At 45.1% G+C, this 17,447-nt stretch overlaps 1 protein-coding gene across 1 annotated transcript in view; it reads left to right on the forward strand.

Moving 5' to 3' along the window:
- The window catches only part of FAM186A (family with sequence similarity 186 member A), a 76,668-nt gene that overhangs the window by 44,888 nt on the left and 14,333 nt on the right, over window positions 1–17,447 (forward strand). Inside the window, exons 3-10 of the mRNA XM_036299005.1 lie at window positions 1,020–1,190; window positions 7,320–11,119; window positions 11,264–11,299; window positions 11,372–11,443; window positions 11,588–11,983; window positions 12,020–13,338; window positions 13,567–13,899; window positions 14,008–14,970. Of these exons, the coding sequence (XP_036154898.1) occupies window positions 1,020–1,190; window positions 7,320–11,119; window positions 11,264–11,299; window positions 11,372–11,443; window positions 11,588–11,983; window positions 12,020–13,338; window positions 13,567–13,899; window positions 14,008–14,970 (7,090 nt within the window). The remainder of the gene's footprint in view (window positions 1–1,019; window positions 1,191–7,319; window positions 11,120–11,263; window positions 11,300–11,371; window positions 11,444–11,587; window positions 11,984–12,019; window positions 13,339–13,566; window positions 13,900–14,007; window positions 14,971–17,447) is intronic.

Below are 17,447 nucleotides of genomic sequence, written 5' to 3' on the forward strand. Positions count from 1 at the left end.
GCTGGCTTTTTATATGTATAGATACTGTGTTAAACATAGTTATTTTTGGGCATTTGAACTTTGCTTTACTTTAATAGAAAATAATGCTGTTATTAAACATCTTTGAAAATGGAAAATGAAATAAAATTAGGTGTTCTCTGACCATCCCCATTCTCTATCCCATGTCCATTTCTCTTTACTCTTCTTTGTTTTTGTCTATACCATTTCTTACCATCTGACATACTATATAATTAATGTTTTTACTTATTTTTTGTCTGTCTCCTTTCACTATAATATAAGTACTATAAGTCAGGGAATTGGTTTTATTCAATGCTTTATCCATAAAATCTAGAAGATAACTTGACAGAGGACACATTGATTGAATGAAAGAATGAATAAACTATAAATACAAAAAAGAGGATTTTAATTTGGTTGCAAGAAATCTCATGTAACAGGGCTTATAAAAGAGTAGATTCACTTGCCAAAGGATTTAATTGGGGCTTAGATCCCCAATATTAAAACACATGTCAACATTTTAGATACCTACTTCTCTGGAGTTTAAACCAAATAGATATCTTTTAACATGATTCTTATTTTTATGTTCAAGACTTACTGTTCAAGCCTCTATTCTTTTTTTAAAAAATATATTTTTTATTGATTTTTTTTACAGAGAGGAAGGGAGAGGGATAGTGAGTTAGAAACATGGATGAGAGAGAAACATCGATCAGCTGCCTCTTGCACACCTCCCACTGGGGAAGTGCCCCCAACCAAGGTACATGCCCTTGACTGGAATTGAACCTGGGACCCTTCAGTCTGAAGGCCGACGCTCCATCCACTGAGCCAAACCGGCTACGGCTCAAGCCTCTATTCTAAGTCTCTTCCTTTTTCATTTCCTCATAAGAAAAAGATCTCAGAATAGCAATAAGTATGAGATACCTTTATTCCAAAATACTACAACATTGAATAGTCAATATTATAAGCCCATATGGTTACAATTATTTATTTTTCTGAACAAAAGTAATTTTCTTACTCTCTTCAAGATGCCATTTTGTCTGATATGACTGAAGTTGATATTGATGAACACCACCACTGCATAGCACAAATGGAGGTTTTACCAAAAACGTTCAAAGCTATCGAGGGCAATGTCAAGAGGTTGAGTGTAATTAGTACCTCTTTGCTTGAAGACAAGAAGAAACAAGAGGAAAAAAAAGGTAAGGATGGTTTAATATATTGGAAATGGTTTTTACTTTTTCTAAAATTCAACTTTATTGAGGTATAATATAGATACCATAATATTCACCCATTTGCCCTGGCCAGGTGGCTAACTTGGAATGTCATCCCATACTTCAACAGGTTGCCAAATTGATTCCTGGTCAGGGTACATACCTAGGTTGTGGACTCAATCCCAGGGCACATATGGGAGGCAATAAATAAATGTTTCTCTCTCACATCAATGTTCCTCTCCCTTCCTCTCACTATAAAAGCAATAAAAACATATCCTTAGGTGAGGATCCTTTTTTTTTTTTTAATATATATTTTTTATTGATTAAGATATTACATATGTGTCCTTGTCCCCACGTTACCCTTTACCCCCCACCCCCCCACCCCCGCTCATGCCCTCACCCCCCCGTTGTCCATGTCCATTGGTTAGGCCTATATGCTTGCATATAAGTCCTTTGGTTGATCTTTCCTCCTTACCCCCACCCTCCCCTACCTTCCCTCCAAGTCCCGACAGTCCAATCAATGCCTCTCCGTCTCTGGATCAGTCCTTGTTCATCAGCTTATGTTGTTCATTATATTCCACAAATGAGTGAGATCCTGTGGTATTTATCCGCTCTCAAGTTCCATCCATGCTGTGGCAAATGGTAAGAGTTCCTTTTTCTTCTTCCTCTTCTTAAAGAATACCTTTCAGCATTTCATATAATGCTGGTTTGGTGGTGATGAACTCCTTTAGCTTTTTCTTATCCGTGAAGCTCTTTATCTGACCTTCAATTCTGAATGATAGCTTTGCTGGATAAAGTAATCTTGGTTGCAGGTTCTTGCTATTCATCACTTTGAATATTTCTTGCCAGTCTCTTCTGGCCTGCATGGTTTCTGTTGAGAAATCAGCTGACAGTCGTATGGGTACTCCCTTGTAGGTAACTGACTGTCTTTCTCTTGCTGCTTTTAAGATTCTCTCTTTATCTTTTGCTCTTGGCATTTTAATTATGATGTGTCTTGGTGTGGTCCTCTTTGGATTCCTTTTGTTTGGGGTTCTCCGTGCTTCCTGGACTTGTAAGTCTATTTCTTTCACCAGGTAGGGGAAGTTTTCTGTCATTATTTCTTCAAATAGGTTTTCAATATCTTGCTCTCATCTTCTGGCACCCCTATAATTCTGATGTTGGTACGTTTGAAGCTGTCCCAGAGGCTTCTTACACTATCTTCGTATTTTTGGATTCTTTTTTCATTTTGCTTTTCCAGTTGGGTGTTTTTAGCTTCTTCGCATTTCAAATCTTTGCCTTGTTTCTTGCAGTCCTCTGGTCTGCTGTTGGGAGTCTGTATAATATTCATTATTTCAGTCCGGGTATGTTTAATTTCTAGTTGGTTCTTTATCATAACATCGAGGGTCTCATTAGATTTGTTGAGGATCTCATTAAGTTTATCAGCGGCTTCTAGACAGTTCTTGAGAGACCTTAAAAGTGTGGTTCTGAACTGAATATCCTCTATTGACAGTTTTGTCCTGTTTCTTTGTCTCCGCATTTTTTTTATGCTTTCTTGGTGCACCCCCTAGTGGTCTTTGTGTGCAGTCCTCCTGTAGTTAAGCCTTGATTGTTGTAGTTAATACTAGGGGGATTTGACCTCCAGGCCAGCTGGCTGTGAGAATCAGCTGTGTCTGCAGTGGGAAAACTTCTGTCCTCTAGGGAGGTGCTAATCTAGCCTTTGCCTGAGGCTATCTGGCTAATGGCTGTGGGCAGGGCTTGGGCAGGGCGGGTGGGTCGCTCGGGCTCAGGATCAACAGGGTGGGCCGGAGAGAGCAGTTATGGCAGCTCTCAGTTCCGTCCCTAGGGGCTCTGCCTCAGAGAGTCCCAGCAACCGCTGCAAACCTCGGAGAGAAAGCTGCCTTCGAGTTCTGACTGAAGCGAGACAGTCCCGCTTCTCCCGTTTGAGTCTGGGTCCCTAGAGACTCGCCCGGATCTGGAGCTCAGAATCTGAGACTCCCTCCCGATTGAAAGCACCAACCGCACCCCCGCCAGCCCGCTCCGTGCGCACTCCGTACCTGAGTATTTCACTTCAGCACTGTGCCTCCTCTGAGTCTGGGTATGATATTCTCTTTCCTCCTAGTTGTAGAATTTCCACTCAGCCAGCCTTCCTGTGGTTCTGGATGATGTCCGTTCCATCTTTTAGGTGTGTTTTGATTTGGTTGTTCAAGGCAGCAATCTCCGGCGTTAACATATGCCGCCATCTTGGTTCTCCTCCTGGTTGGGTGTTTTTTGCTTCTTCGTATTTCAAATCTTTGACTTGATTCTTGGGATCCTCTAGTCTGCTGCTGGATTCCTGCATATTATTCTTTATTTCAGACAATCTATGCTGAATTTCTAATTGGTCCTTTTTTATATCCTTGAGGGTCACACTAAATTTCTCGGAGGTTTCTAGAGGATTCTTGAGTAACCTTATAACCGTAGTTTTGAACTCTATATCCAGTAGTTTGCTTTCCTCCATTTCTGTCATTTGTCACCTGTTTCTTTGTCTTCACATTTTGGCTGTTTCCCTGTGTTGATAGAGTGGCTTTGTGTGCTAGGTGTCCTATAGGGCCCAGTGGCTCAGCCTTCCTAGTCACCGGAGGTGGACACTCTTGGTGCACCCCTTTGTGGGCTGTGTGCATAGTCTTGTTGTAGTTAAGCCTTAATTGCTGTTGGTATCATTGGGAGGAATTGACCTCCAGACCAATTGGCTATGAGAACCAGTTGTGTCTACAATGGGAGAATTGCTGTGCTGGAAACACCTTTTGGGGGCAGGACTTATTTCAGTGGGGCTCTGGTGCTCACTGAGTCTGCCCCCTGAGTGTGTCTCTTATGGATCTGAAGAGTTATAATCTGGTGTGGTCTCACTCTGACCACTGGGCACACTGGGTCTTGGATCTCCAAGGAGGAGCAAAGTCAACCACTGCTTGAGGCCACCCAGCAGGAGGTACAGAGAGATCTTCAGATTCCTCCTCTTTGTTTGGGGTTTGGAGGTGCACAGATGAGGTACAGCTGTGAAGCAATGCAGGCTGCTGATGAGCCTTAGGCCTTCTTTTGGAAGCTCTGGGGTTCTTTGACCCAGGTGCAGTTTGTTCGGTTTCAGATTGCAAAAGGCCAGGCCATTCATATGCAAAAGCCTCTGAGTACAGCTTGGGTGGGGTTGTAAATTGGGTGGGGCGGGGTCTCAGGGAATCATGGGCGGTGCAAACAGCAATGGTTGCTCATTGGCCCTGCCCTGTTAGGTCCCTGGGTCTCTGTGTCCCGCAGCCCTGTGCAGGAACAATGATCACTGCAAGCACCTCTACGAGAAAGCCGCCCTAGCGTTCCAGCCCGATGCCAGACAGTCCAGTTTCTCCCTGTATGAGTCTGGGTCTCCAGAGTCTCACCCGGAACTGGAGTTTAGAGCAGTTGGGAGTTTGTATTTCCCTCCCAATTGAAAAAGACAACAGCGTAGCCAGTTGCCAGCCTATTTTGCGTGTCTCCATACCTCCACTCTTCCACACCTCTGCACCTCCTACCAGTCTAGATGCGCTTTTCTTTTTCCCTCTAGTCGTCGGACTTCCACTCAGCCAGCTTTCCTGTGGTTCTGGATGATATCCGTTTTGTCTTTTAGTTGTAGTTTTTGGTTGTTGTTTTTTTTTTTAATATATTTTATTGATTTTTTACAGAGAGGAAGGGAGAGAGATAGTTAGAAACATAGATGAGAGAGAAACATTGATCAGCTGCCTCCTGCACATCTCCCACTGGGGATGTGCCTGCAACCCAGGTACATGCCCTTGACCGGAATCGAACCTGGGACCTTTCAGTCTGCAAGCCGACGCTCTATCCACTGAGCCAAACCGGTTTTGGCTAGTTAAGGGGTTTTATTCCCTCTGTAACTTCAGGGGAAAATCCCTACCTGGGGAAACAACCTTTCTCAGAGAGGTGACCTTGGTTAAAACACATAGTGCCAAGAAGGTGAGCAAACATATTAAGAACAGTATGCCATATATGCCAGGTCCCTTGAAACCACAAGGATGGACCGGCTCCCAGCACTGGTCAATGATTCTCTCTCATCATTGATGTTTCTCTCTCTCCCTTCCTCTCTGAAATCAATAAACATATATATTAAAAAAATTAAAAAAGAGGCAGCTGAGTGTAGAGAATTTCTCTAGTTGTAGTTTTGATGTGGTTGTGTGAGGCAGCAAGTTCAGGTGTTTACCTATGCCACCATCTTGGTTCCTCCTTCTTTCAGTACTTTAAATATACCATCCTACTGCCTTCTGGCCTCCATTTTTTCTGATAAAAAGTGAGCTGTAGTTCTCCTGTATTTGACTAGTCTCTTTTGATTGTGATGAGTCATTTTTCTATATTTTGTGCCTTTATTTTGGCTTGTTTATTTTAATTTTTTTCCATCACCACCATTTTTACCCTTTTATCTATTTACTGGAGGCCCAGTGCATGAAATTTGTGTGTGGGGGACTCCCGCAGCCCAGCCTGCACCCTCTCACAATCCAGGACTGCTGGCTCCTAACTGCTCGCCTGCATATCTGCCTGATTGCCCCTAACCTCTCTGCCTGCCTGTCTGATTGCCCCTAACCACTTGCCTGCCTGCCTGATTGCCCCTAACTGCTTGCCTGCCTGCCTGATTGCCCCTAACCACCTTTGCCTTGGCTCCTGCACCCAGGACCTGGGCTTCCCTCCCTCCGGCTGGCCACAGGCACCCAGGACCTGGGCTTCCTTCCCTCTGGCCTGGCCACAGGCACCAGGGACCCCGGGTGGCTTCACCTGGGCCCCAGCTTTGCCAGGAAGGATGTCCGGAATGACGTCTGGAAGATGTCTGGTCTATCCGGTCTAATTAGCATATTACCCTTTTATTAGTATAGATTTTTTTTTTTACCACCTCTTTTTTCTTTAAAGATTCTCTCTTTGTATGGCTTTCAATGGATTGACTATGATGTGTCTAGGTATGGATTGTTTTGTGTTTGTCTACTTAAAATTTGCTGAGTTTTTTGAATGTGTAAATTAATGTTTTTCATAAAATTTTGGATAATTTGCCCAGCTGGTATGGCTCAGTGGTTGAGTGTCAATCCATGAATCAAGAGGTCACAGTTCAATTACCAGTCAGGGCAAATGCACGAATTGTGGGTTCGACCCCCAGTGAGGGGTGGGCAGGAGGCAGCCAAACAATGATTTTCTGTCATCATTGATGTTCTCAACCTCTCTCCCTCTCTCTTCCTCTCCCTGAAATCAATAGAAACATATTAAAAAGAGAAACTTTCCCTCTGAAACTAGATCTCTAATATCTCTAGATATATATTTGGATGATTTGGCCATTACTTCTTTAAATACCTTTTTAAAATTTATTTTTCTTTATTTATTAAGGTATTACATATGTGTCCTTATCCCCCCCACTCATGCCCTCACACCCCTGGTGTCTGTGTCCATTGGTTATGCTTATACAAATACTTTTCTAAAAATATGTTTTTATTGAGAAAGAGGAAGGGAGAGGGATAGAGAAAAACATTGATGAGAGAGAAACCTATCAGCTGCTTCCTGTATATCCCCTACTCAGTATTGAGCCCAAAACCTGGGCATGTGCCCTGACCAGGAATCCAACCGGTAACCTCTCAGTGCATGGGACAATACCCAATGATCAATCAACTGAGCCACACTGGCCAGGACACTTCTTCAAATACTTTTAATGTACCTCCCCCCTCTTGTTCTGGGCCTTCTATTATTTGTACATCAGTATGCTTAATGGTGTGTCACATGTCTCTGAGGCTTTGTTCATTTTTCTTTCTTCTTTCTTCTCCATGTTCTCAGATTAGACAACTTTTACTAATCTAGCATCAAGCTTTCTGGGTTTTCTTCTGTTAGTTCAAATCTACTTTGAGCCCTCTTGGTTAACTTTTCATTTTAGTTATTATACTATTCAGCTCTATTTTTTTCCACTTGGTTGTTCTAATTTCCATATCTTTATTGATATGCTGTATTTGATGAGCAATTATCATCATAGTTGTCTTCTTCAGCTATCTATTAATTTATTCTAACTTCCTTGGGTTTAAGCATAGATAGGACACAACACAAAAGAAGAAATACAATCTCATCATTTGTGTTTTATGGTTTTTCTTCTTCTAGCATCTAGAAAAGCTCTATGGAAATCTTGGAAAGAAAGAGTTATAAAGCGACCTGCAACAGTCCATGCTTTAACACCAAATCAGATGATTGGTGATGAATTTGCAACAAATACAAAGGTTTCAGAAATTCAAGCCATGCTACAGGAACTCATAGATACTACAATGTTCAATAAATTGGAAAATAATGCTATTAACTATATAGCATCGACAATAGAAAACCTTTCTAAAGCGTTGAGTTCACTAAATAATGAAGCAAAAATTATTAACCTCCATCCTGGGATATATATAAGTGAGGAAAGTGAAAAAGAGCTCTCCCTACAGATAATACAAGAGCTCAGTGAAGAAAATGAAAGGCTTCAGCGGAAACTTCAAGAAGCAGAAGAAAAATGTGAGCAGTTTATTAAATTCAAAGCATCGCCCACATCAACCTTGAAGGTGTTATATGAGTTTTCTCCAGAATCATCCATGGGCTTTAGCATGACTGATGAAGCAGCGAGTATGGACAATACTTTGACGAAAGAATTTGAAAATAGAATGGATGGGGCCCAAAGAAAGGAGACCCAAGGCTCAGTGTTAAAGTGGGACTCAGCAAGTTCACATACAGTCCAAGTTGAAATGACTCCAGATTTAATTGAACAGCAATTCCCTTTACTTGAAAAACCCCCCAAAATACCTTCCAAAGATATCACTGAAGATAAGATATCACTGAAGAAAGGTGACATCTATCAGAAAGGTTGGACTGATGAGTATCAATCACAGAAAAGGAAGATCACAAAAGCCCCATATGAGTTTGAGACCTCTAGATCAAATCTGAGTAATCAGACAAGTAAACAAATAGTCCCGAAGACCAAAGTGGACTATGACTTAGATCTACAAGCACAGCAAAAGATGAGTCAAGAAATACAGCCCCTTTCTATAGCCAAATCAAAGTCATTCATTGAATCAAAAAGTCAACATGTTCTTTCTAATTTCCCTTCTACTGACACAAAGAGCCAAGGTGGCAAAAGTGGAACAAGTAGTAAGTGGGAACGACTTAGGAAGTACAAAATTGCATATATACTTGAGAAATGCCAAATTATTTCAGACCACAAAAAGAAATCCACCACTGAGTTAATGGCCAAAGAGAGTAAAAGTGTTATGAGTTTCCAAGCAGTGCCATTTGCGTCAATCCAACCTGATAAATCCTCTGAGAAAGTAAAAATAAAAGGAAAGGAACATCAAATCTCTTCAGAAATTACCACAAGCAAAGAAGGAAAAACTAAAGAGGAGGACACGTCAGTCTTTTCCAAGAAGGGCAAGTCTCAAGAACTTGTTGAATCACAATCTAAGACAACTAAAGAGACTTCAGAATCTACTACAGTTCTAGGAAGTCCAGAGGGCAAAAGTGAACAGGCTAATCTAGATGAATTTCACAACGCCATAATGTCTTTCTTAAAAGAGAAAATTGATAACACAGAAAATCCTTTGGATAAAAAGACTATGCTGGAAGAAGAGTTATTATTAAAAAAAGCAGAAGTTGAAAAATTAGGAATCATAAAGGCAAAAATGGAAGAATATTTCCAAAATGTGGCTAGAGCTGTGGCAAAAATCTTGAGAAAATACAAAGACATTAAAAAAGCAGGACAAATTAGAGAGAAACAAATGAAACAAACAAGAGTCTCATTTATGCCAGGACTACATTTACAGGAGCCAGTTAGTCCAACGTCTGAAATTAGCTCCTTACTCTCATCTGAGAGCATGGACCCAGTAGTACAAAATTTAACACAAGAGATCTTGAATGAAATAGATGCTCCAGTCGTCTCACTAGCAGATCATAAGGAGGAGGAAAAACAGAGGCAGGAGGAATATTTGCTAGAGGTTCAAGGAGAAAGTTTTAATATGAATCTTAAACACCAGTTGCAAGAAAAAAGGAATCTCTGTAAGATGAGCTATCAGAGGATACATAAGGATTTGCAAAAGCTCCAGATGAAGGAGGGAGAGCAAGAGCAACAGAAGCAGGATCAGTGGCAGGAAGAAGTGTGGGAGCAACATCAAAAACAAAGGATGCAAACGCAAACTGAGCAAGATGAGAAGCAAAAGGGAATGGAAGAGGAAGAAGAGCAGAAGCAAAAGCAGCAGCACCTGGAAGCATGGAGGCAAAAAATGAAAGAGCAAGGAGTGTCCTTGGAGAAGGAGAAGGGACAGCAGATGGAGCAGCTTCAGAAGGAAGTGAAACATATGGAACTGGAAAGTAGCTGGAAGGAAGAGGAAGAGAAGCAGAAGCCAAAGAGAAAGGGAAGGGACGATGAAAGTCAGTGGCATAAGAAAGCAAAGGAGCAGTTGAAGATTAAGGAGGAAATACCTGAAGAACTAGAAACTGTGTTAAGTTACAGTTCAATAAGATTGACTCCCAGGTGGAAGAACACATGGAAACGTGCATTACTCTTACACACAAAAACAGACTTCCATGTGAATCTTGCTGATGAAAAGCACTCCGAACTAGTCATTCCTCCCACCTCAACACAGCTTTCCTCACCTGGGCCCTTTTCTATTCCTGGACAGTTTCCTACAAAGTCCATTACTGTCATTCATGAGGAGGACCAGAACCAGGGCATCACTCTCTCTCCTGAGCAGGCGCAGGCACTGGGCATCACTCTCACCCCTCAGCAGGCCCAGGAGCAGGGAATCACTCTCACCCCTAGTCAAGCCCTGGCACAGGGAATCACACTCACCCCTAGTCAAGCCCTGGCACCGGACACCACTCTCACCCCTCAGCAGGCCCTGGAGCAGGGCATCACTCTCACCCCTAGTCAAGCCCTGGCACAGGGAATCACACTCACCCCTAGTCAAGCCCTGGCACCGGACACCACTCTCACCTCTCAGCAGGCCCTGGCGCAGGGCATCACTCTCACCCCTAGTCAAGCCCTGGCACAGGGCATCACTCTCACCCCTCAGCAGGCCCTGGAGCAGGGCATCACTCTCACCCCTAGTCAAGCCCTGGCACAGGGCATCACTCTCACCCCTCAGCAGGCCCTGGAGCAGGGCATCACTCTCTCCCCTCAGCAGGTCCTGGCACAGGGCATCACTCTCACCCCTCAGCAGGTCCAGGCACAGGGCATCACTCTCACCCCTAGTCAAGCCCTGGCACAGGGAATCACACTCACCTCTCAGCAGGCCCTGGTACAGGGCATCACTCTCACCCCTCAGCAGGCCCTGGCACAGGCCATCACTCTCACCCCTCAGCAGGCCCTGGCACAGGGCATTACTCTCACCCCTCAGCAGGTCCAGGCACAGGACATCACACTCACCCCTCAGCAGGCCCTGGCACAGGACATCACGCTCACCCCTCAGCAGGTCCAGGCACGAGACATCACACTCACCCCTCACCAGGCCCTGGCACAGGACATCACTCTCACCCCTCAGCAGGTCCAGGCACTGGGCATCACTCTCACCCCTCACCAGGCCCAGGCACTGGGCATCACTCTCACCCCTCAGCAGGTCCAGGCACAGGGCATTACACTCACCCCTAGTCAAGCCCTGGCACAGGGAATCACTCTCACCCCTAGTCAAGCCCTGGCACCGGACATCACTCTCACCCCTCAGCAGGCCCTGGCACAGGCCATCACTCTCACCCCTCAGCAGGTCCTGGAGCAGGACATCACTCTCACCCCTAGTCAAGCCCTGGCACAGGGCATCACTCTCACCCCTCAGCAGGCCCTGCCACAGGACATCACTCTCACCCCTCAGCAGGCCCTGGTACAGGGCATCACTCTCACCCCTCACCAGGCCCAGGCACTGGGCATCACTCTCACCCCTCAGCAGGTCCAGGCACAGGGCATCACTCTCTCCCCTAATCAAGTCCTGGCACCGGACACCACACTCACCCCTCAGCAGGCCCTGCCACAGGACATCACTCTCACCCCTCAGCAGGCCCTGGTACAGGGCATCACTCTCACCCCTCACCAGGCCCAGGCACTGGGCATCACTCTCACCCCTCAGCAGGTCCAGGCACAGGGCATCACTCTCTCCCCTAATCAAGTCCTGGCACCGGACACCACTCTCACCCCTCAGCAGGTCCAGGCACAGGGTATCACTCTCACCCCTGAACAGGCCCAAGCACAGGGCATCACTCTCACCCCTCAGCAGGTCCTGGCACAGGGCATCACTCTCACCCCTCAGCAGGTCCTGGCACAGGGCATCACTCTCACCCCTCAGCAGGTCCAGGCACAGGGCATCACTCTCTCTCCTAGTCAAGTCCTGGCACCGGACATCACTCTCACCCCTCAGCAGGCCCTGGAGCAGGGCATCACTCTCACCCCTCAGCAGGCCCAGGCACTGGGCATCACTCTCACCCCTCAGCAGGCCCAGGCACAGGGCATCACTCTCACCCCTGAACAGGCCCAAGCACAAGGCATCACTCTCACCCCTCAGCAGGTCCTGGCACAGGGCATCACTCTCACCCCTCAGCAGGTCCTGGCACCGGTCATCACTCTCACCCCTCAGCAGGCCCTGGCACAGGGCATCACTCTCACCCCTCAGCAGGCCCAGGCACTGGGCATCACTCTCACCCCTCAGCAGGTCCAGGCACAGGGCATCACTCTCACCCCTGAACAGGCCCAAGCACACGGCATCACTCTCACCCCTCAGCAGGTCCTGGCACAGGGCATCACTCTCACCCCTCAGCAGGTCCTGGCACCGGTCATCACTCTCACCCCTCAGCAGGCCCTGGAGCAGGGCATCACTCTCACCCCTCAGCAGGCCCAGGCACTGGGCATCACTCTCACCCCTCAGCAGGTCCAGGCACAGGGCATCACTCTCACCCCTGAACAGGCCCAAGCACAGGGCATCACTCTCACCCCTCAGCAGGCCCAGGCACAGGGCATCACTCTCACACCTCAGCACGTCCTGGCACAGGGCATCACTCTCACCCCTCAGCAGGTCCTGGCACAGGGCATCACTCTCACCCCTCAGCAGGTCCAGGCACAGGGCATCACTCTCACCCCTCAGCAGGTCCTGGCACAGGGCATCACTCTCACCCCTCAGCAGGTCCAGGCACAGGGCATCACTCTCACCCCTCAGCAGGTCCAGGCACAGGGCATCACTCTCACCCCTCAGCAGGTCCTGGCACAGGGCATCACTCTCACCCCTCAGCAGGCCCTGGAGCAGGGCATCACTCTCACCCCTCAGCAGGCCCAGGCACTGGGTATCACTCTCACCCCTCAGCAGGTCCAGGCACAGGGCATCACTCTTACCCATGAGCAGTTCAAGGCACTGATGGTTACCCTCACTCTTGAAAAATCCCAGGGTTTGGGAGTCACACTCACACATGAGCAAGTCCAAGCATTGAGAGCTCCTGTCATTTTCCAGCAAGAAGGGACATTGAGGGACTATATTACTCCTATCCAGGGCCAGACTCCAAAGGCACCTGCCCAGGCACATGACATGACTCTTACCCCTGAGCAGAGCCAGGGAATGCAGATCCCTGTGACTACTCAACAGGCCCAGATACTTGGTGTCCCTATCACTCAAGGCCAGGATGAAGCATTGGGAGTCACTATCACACCACAGCAGGCAGAGGCACAGGCACAGGCACGGGCACTGATGTTCACTCTTACTCCAGAGAACGCGCGGATTTGGGGTATCACACATACCAATGAACAAGCCCCGGCAGTGGGTATTACCCTCACCCCTGAGCAGAAACAAGTATTGGGGGTCCCACTTACCCTTGACCAGGCTCAGGCATTAGAGACCCCTCTCACTGCAGAACAGGCCTGGAAATTGGGGGTCGCTATCACTCCAGAAATGGCTCAGGAAGTATCACACACTCTTTTTCTTAAGCAGGGCAAAGCATTGGGGATTGAACAGGCTCAGTCATTTGGCACTCCTTTAACTCTGAATCAGGCCCAGGCATTGCGAATCCCAAATGCCTGGTTATCAATTATCACTCGTAGGCATGAACGGTCTTTGGGGGCCCCTCTCACTTCAGATAAAGCCCATGTCTTAGGACCTCCCCTTACCCATGAGCAAGTTCAACCTTCGGGAGCTCCCTTCACCCCAGGACAGGCCCAGCCCATGGGTATTACTCACATGTCTAAGCAGAGCCTAGAACCAAGAGCTCCTCCCATTAATGAGCAGTTTTCACAAATCTGGGCTGGTCCTTCTTCAGGACATACCCAGGAAGTTGGGATCTTTTCCATTTCTGATAAATCCATCAAACCAAGTGCTCCTCACATGCCTAGGCTGTCCACCAGATTGGCCCCTTCCACTCTGAAACCATTTCAAGAATCAAAGACTTCTCTCCTTTCTGGGCAATCCACTACATCAAGAACTAGATGGCCCCTGGTACCATCTGCTCTTATTGATGAGAAGACCCCTGGATTTAAGGTCTCTTCTACTTCTTTGCAGACATCAGGGTTTCCTTTCACCCAAGCCCCATTTGTCTCTGGGAAATCCGGAGGAAAGGGGAGCTTCCCTAGGGAGCTTCCTTCCTCTAAACAGACACTGGTTTCTAAGGGTCAATTCACCCCTGTGAAGTTCCTAGCACCAGAGGTCCCTCCCACCCCTGGGAAGCTTTCAGTATCTGGGACCCCTCCCACTCTAGGGCAGCCCCTTACACTGGATTCCCCTCTTAGCCCTAGGCAGATCCTCATACCTAGGGACTCTCTGACTCCCCAGTCACCCCTGATATCAAAGCTTCCTCTTGCCTCTAGGCAACCTCTTATATCTGGAATTCCACCTGCCTCTTCACCGATTCCCAGTCTCTGGGCTCCTCTCTTTCCTGGGAAGCCTTTGATTCCTGGGGCCCCTTCTGTCCCTGGGGAGCTCATTGAATCTGGACTCTCCACCTTCTCTGAGCAGCCCCAGGCATTTCAGCTCCCTACCACCTGTGAGCAATCTCCCTATCTACAAGCCCCTTCTACCCTTGGGGAGCTTCCGGCACCACAGACCTTTCCTGGGCAAGCTTTCCCACTACGGATCTCTCCCACCCCTGGGCATCCTCCACCACCATGGGCCCCCTCAACCCCTGCAAAGCCCCCAAAAGATCTGTCTCTGAAATCTAAATCAGCATTGGTCCATCCCGGTGCTCCAAGTTTCAAGGTACCACAAGCCCCTTTCACCGCTAAGAAGTTCCAAATATCAGAGGTCTCTGACACTTCTGAAGAAATCCAGGAACTCCGAGATTCTTTTACTATGGAACAACTTAGGACATTTCAGCCCTATCTCACCAAGTATAGGACACCAGTATCACAAACTCCTTACATTGATGAGGGGGACCTGTCCACTCTCATGAAGCCTATAACATCACTGCCTCCTCTTACTACTCAACTACCCAAAAGATCACAGATTTCACCTTCCGAATGGGACTGGAAATCCCGATTTCCCCCTATAAGTAAGCCCTGCGTACTGACTTCAGTTTCAGGTACCAAGAAACTCAAGATGATGATACCCCCTTCCTCTTTCCAAGAGCTCAAAGAGCAGAGGTATTTTGTTGATGTGAAGGCTCAAAGGAAGAACCTGATACTCTTAAATCAGACCACAGAAACTTCTGGACACCCTTCAGAGCTACATACAACAGCTAGAAATCTCATAATTGAGACACTTCATACAGACACAGTTCGACTGGGATACCTATTCCGCAAGTACATTGCCTATAGGCTGATCCAGCGTGCAAGGTAGATGTAACTATTACATGTTGATTTCTGGTTTAGTTCTGATTTCAAATATCCTCCCACGTTGCCCTATAAGTATATTCATATTTATCAGGTCAGTTGTTCTAAAAGATTCTCTTATGGTAGGTCTATGGGATGGAAGCCTATTTAAGATAGCAAAAGGAGATATTTTTTTAAAAATATATTTTATTGATTTTTTACAGAGTGGAAGGGAGAAGGATAGAGAGTTAGAAACATCGATGAGAGAGGAACATCGATCAGCTGCCTCCTGCACACCTCCTACTGGGGATGTGCCCACAACCAAGGTACATGCCCTTGACCGGAATCGAACCTGGGACCCCTCAGTCCACAGGCCAACACTCTATCCACTGAGCCAAACTGGTCAGGGCAAAAGGAGATATTTTTTAGAAAATAAATATATAATATGATCTATTTCATATGCCAAGGTAAATTTTGTGGATAATGACTGATCCCCATAATATCTACTTCAAAAGTTTAGAGATGTTTCCAGTTATTCTGAATTTTTTACATCATCTTGGGCTCACCAGAAGATGTATGATTCCTAAAATGGGAGATGGCAGATTATGTACAAGGTGTTGCCATGGCAACTTGACTGCTGGAGTGACCTGAAAGAAACAGATCCTCATCCTGATTTTTAAAAATTGCAAATAGCTCTAACCGGTTTGGCTCGGTGGATAGAACGTCGGCCTGCAGACTGAAAGGTCCCAGGTTCGATTCCGGTCAAGGGCATGTATCTTGGTTGTGGGCACAATCCCAGTAGGAGGTATGCACGAGGCAGCTGATAGATGTTTCTCTCTCATCGATGTTTCTAACTCTCTATACCTCTCCCTTCCTCTCTGTAAAAAAGAAAAAAAAATTAATAAAATTTATTTTTTAAAAAAATTGCAACTATCAGAAATAGGTCAGGGAAATGTATCTGGTTCCTCCCCCACCCCCCGCAACCCACACACACACACACATGGCTACCCAGTTCCCCCTACTATTTAAACGTATCTTAATTATAAATTCTTGTATCAATTAGGTACGTATCTGGACTTTTTATTATTTTTTACTGATTACATATAGATGAGTTACTTCTATTCCATGTTATTTATTGCAGTTTTATTCTCATGATGTTGAGTCTTTGTCAACTGACCTGCCATCCTTAGCATTTGTGTTTTGAGGTTACGAACCTATTATTTTGGGGAAACTTTTTAACCTTAAATTACAAGAAGCTAAACTAAAACCTATAATAGAAGAGGTTATCATTAAATATAGGAAGAACTATGTTATTTATTCACCACATGTTTACTGAATGCCTCCAATGTGCCAAGCATTGTTTTAGTTGCTAGGGATATAGCAGTGAATAAAACGAAGTACCCTGTTCTCAACAAATTTACATTTTTGAGGACAGAATTCATTTGATAACTAAGGATTGAAATAACAAGGCGCAAAAGAAAGACTTATTCAAGATATAATTAGAACTTTTAATTTCAAAGCTTAAATTGAGATTTGTTGGAAAATGGTTTACTTTATATTTGTCTTTAGTTTGTTCTTTCCAAACTGAATATTCCTAGTTTTTTAAAATCTATTCGAGAATTTTAAATAACATGTTCCTGGTCAATCTCCAGTTCTCTTACGTCTTTTTTCCTTAGTTTTATTTAAATTTTAAAAAATAAGTGGCATTCACCTGGTACAATATTTTAAAAATTCAAATGAGATAAAGAGAAGTCTCCCTAATAATTCTATCCTAGCCTTTAGATCTCTTCCCCAGGGCTACTAATGCATATGCATAACATTTTCTGCATATGTAGAAAAGTACTATGCTCTTTTATCCCCCTTTTTGCATATTTTAAAGTTACCATGTTTGATTTTTTTTCATAATTGAACTTAGGTATTAAGTGTTGGATAACTTGGGAATTTGTATATGAAGAGCCTACTCATTCATTTTATAGTTCCATAGTATTCAAAGTTTGGATTTACCAGAATTTACCTAACCTCTGATGGATATTTATGCTGTTTTCAACATTTTGCTTTGTAAAAATATACTTTTATGAACAATCTTGTATACACATATATATGTATGTATATTCCTAGTAGAATTTCTGGATCAAAGGGTAAGTGTTTTATAATTGTGATTTTTGTCAAATTGTTTTCCAAAGAGGTTGTAACAATTTACATGTTGGTTAGTGTTATAAATTGGTATTTCCCTACATCAGGACTAACACAAACTATTATCAAATTTTTTGTTCATTGCCAATATAATGATGAAATATGGCATTTTACTGCTTTAATTGTCACTACTTTTATTATTGGTGAGGTTAAGCGTCTTTTTCTAGACTTAAGAGCCATCTGTATTTCATTTTCGGTGAAGACACCATTAAAATACTTTGCCCATTTCTCATTAGGGTTGTCAACTTGCTTTTTAAAATTCATTTGGGGGACCTGATAAAATATTTGGAAAATTGGCCCCTTGTCTG

Source organism: Myotis myotis, unplaced genomic scaffold (assembly GCF_014108235.1).
Source record: "Myotis myotis isolate mMyoMyo1 unplaced genomic scaffold, mMyoMyo1.p scaffold_m19_p_3, whole genome shotgun sequence".
Taxonomy (NCBI): Eukaryota; Metazoa; Chordata; class Mammalia; order Chiroptera; family Vespertilionidae; genus Myotis; species Myotis myotis.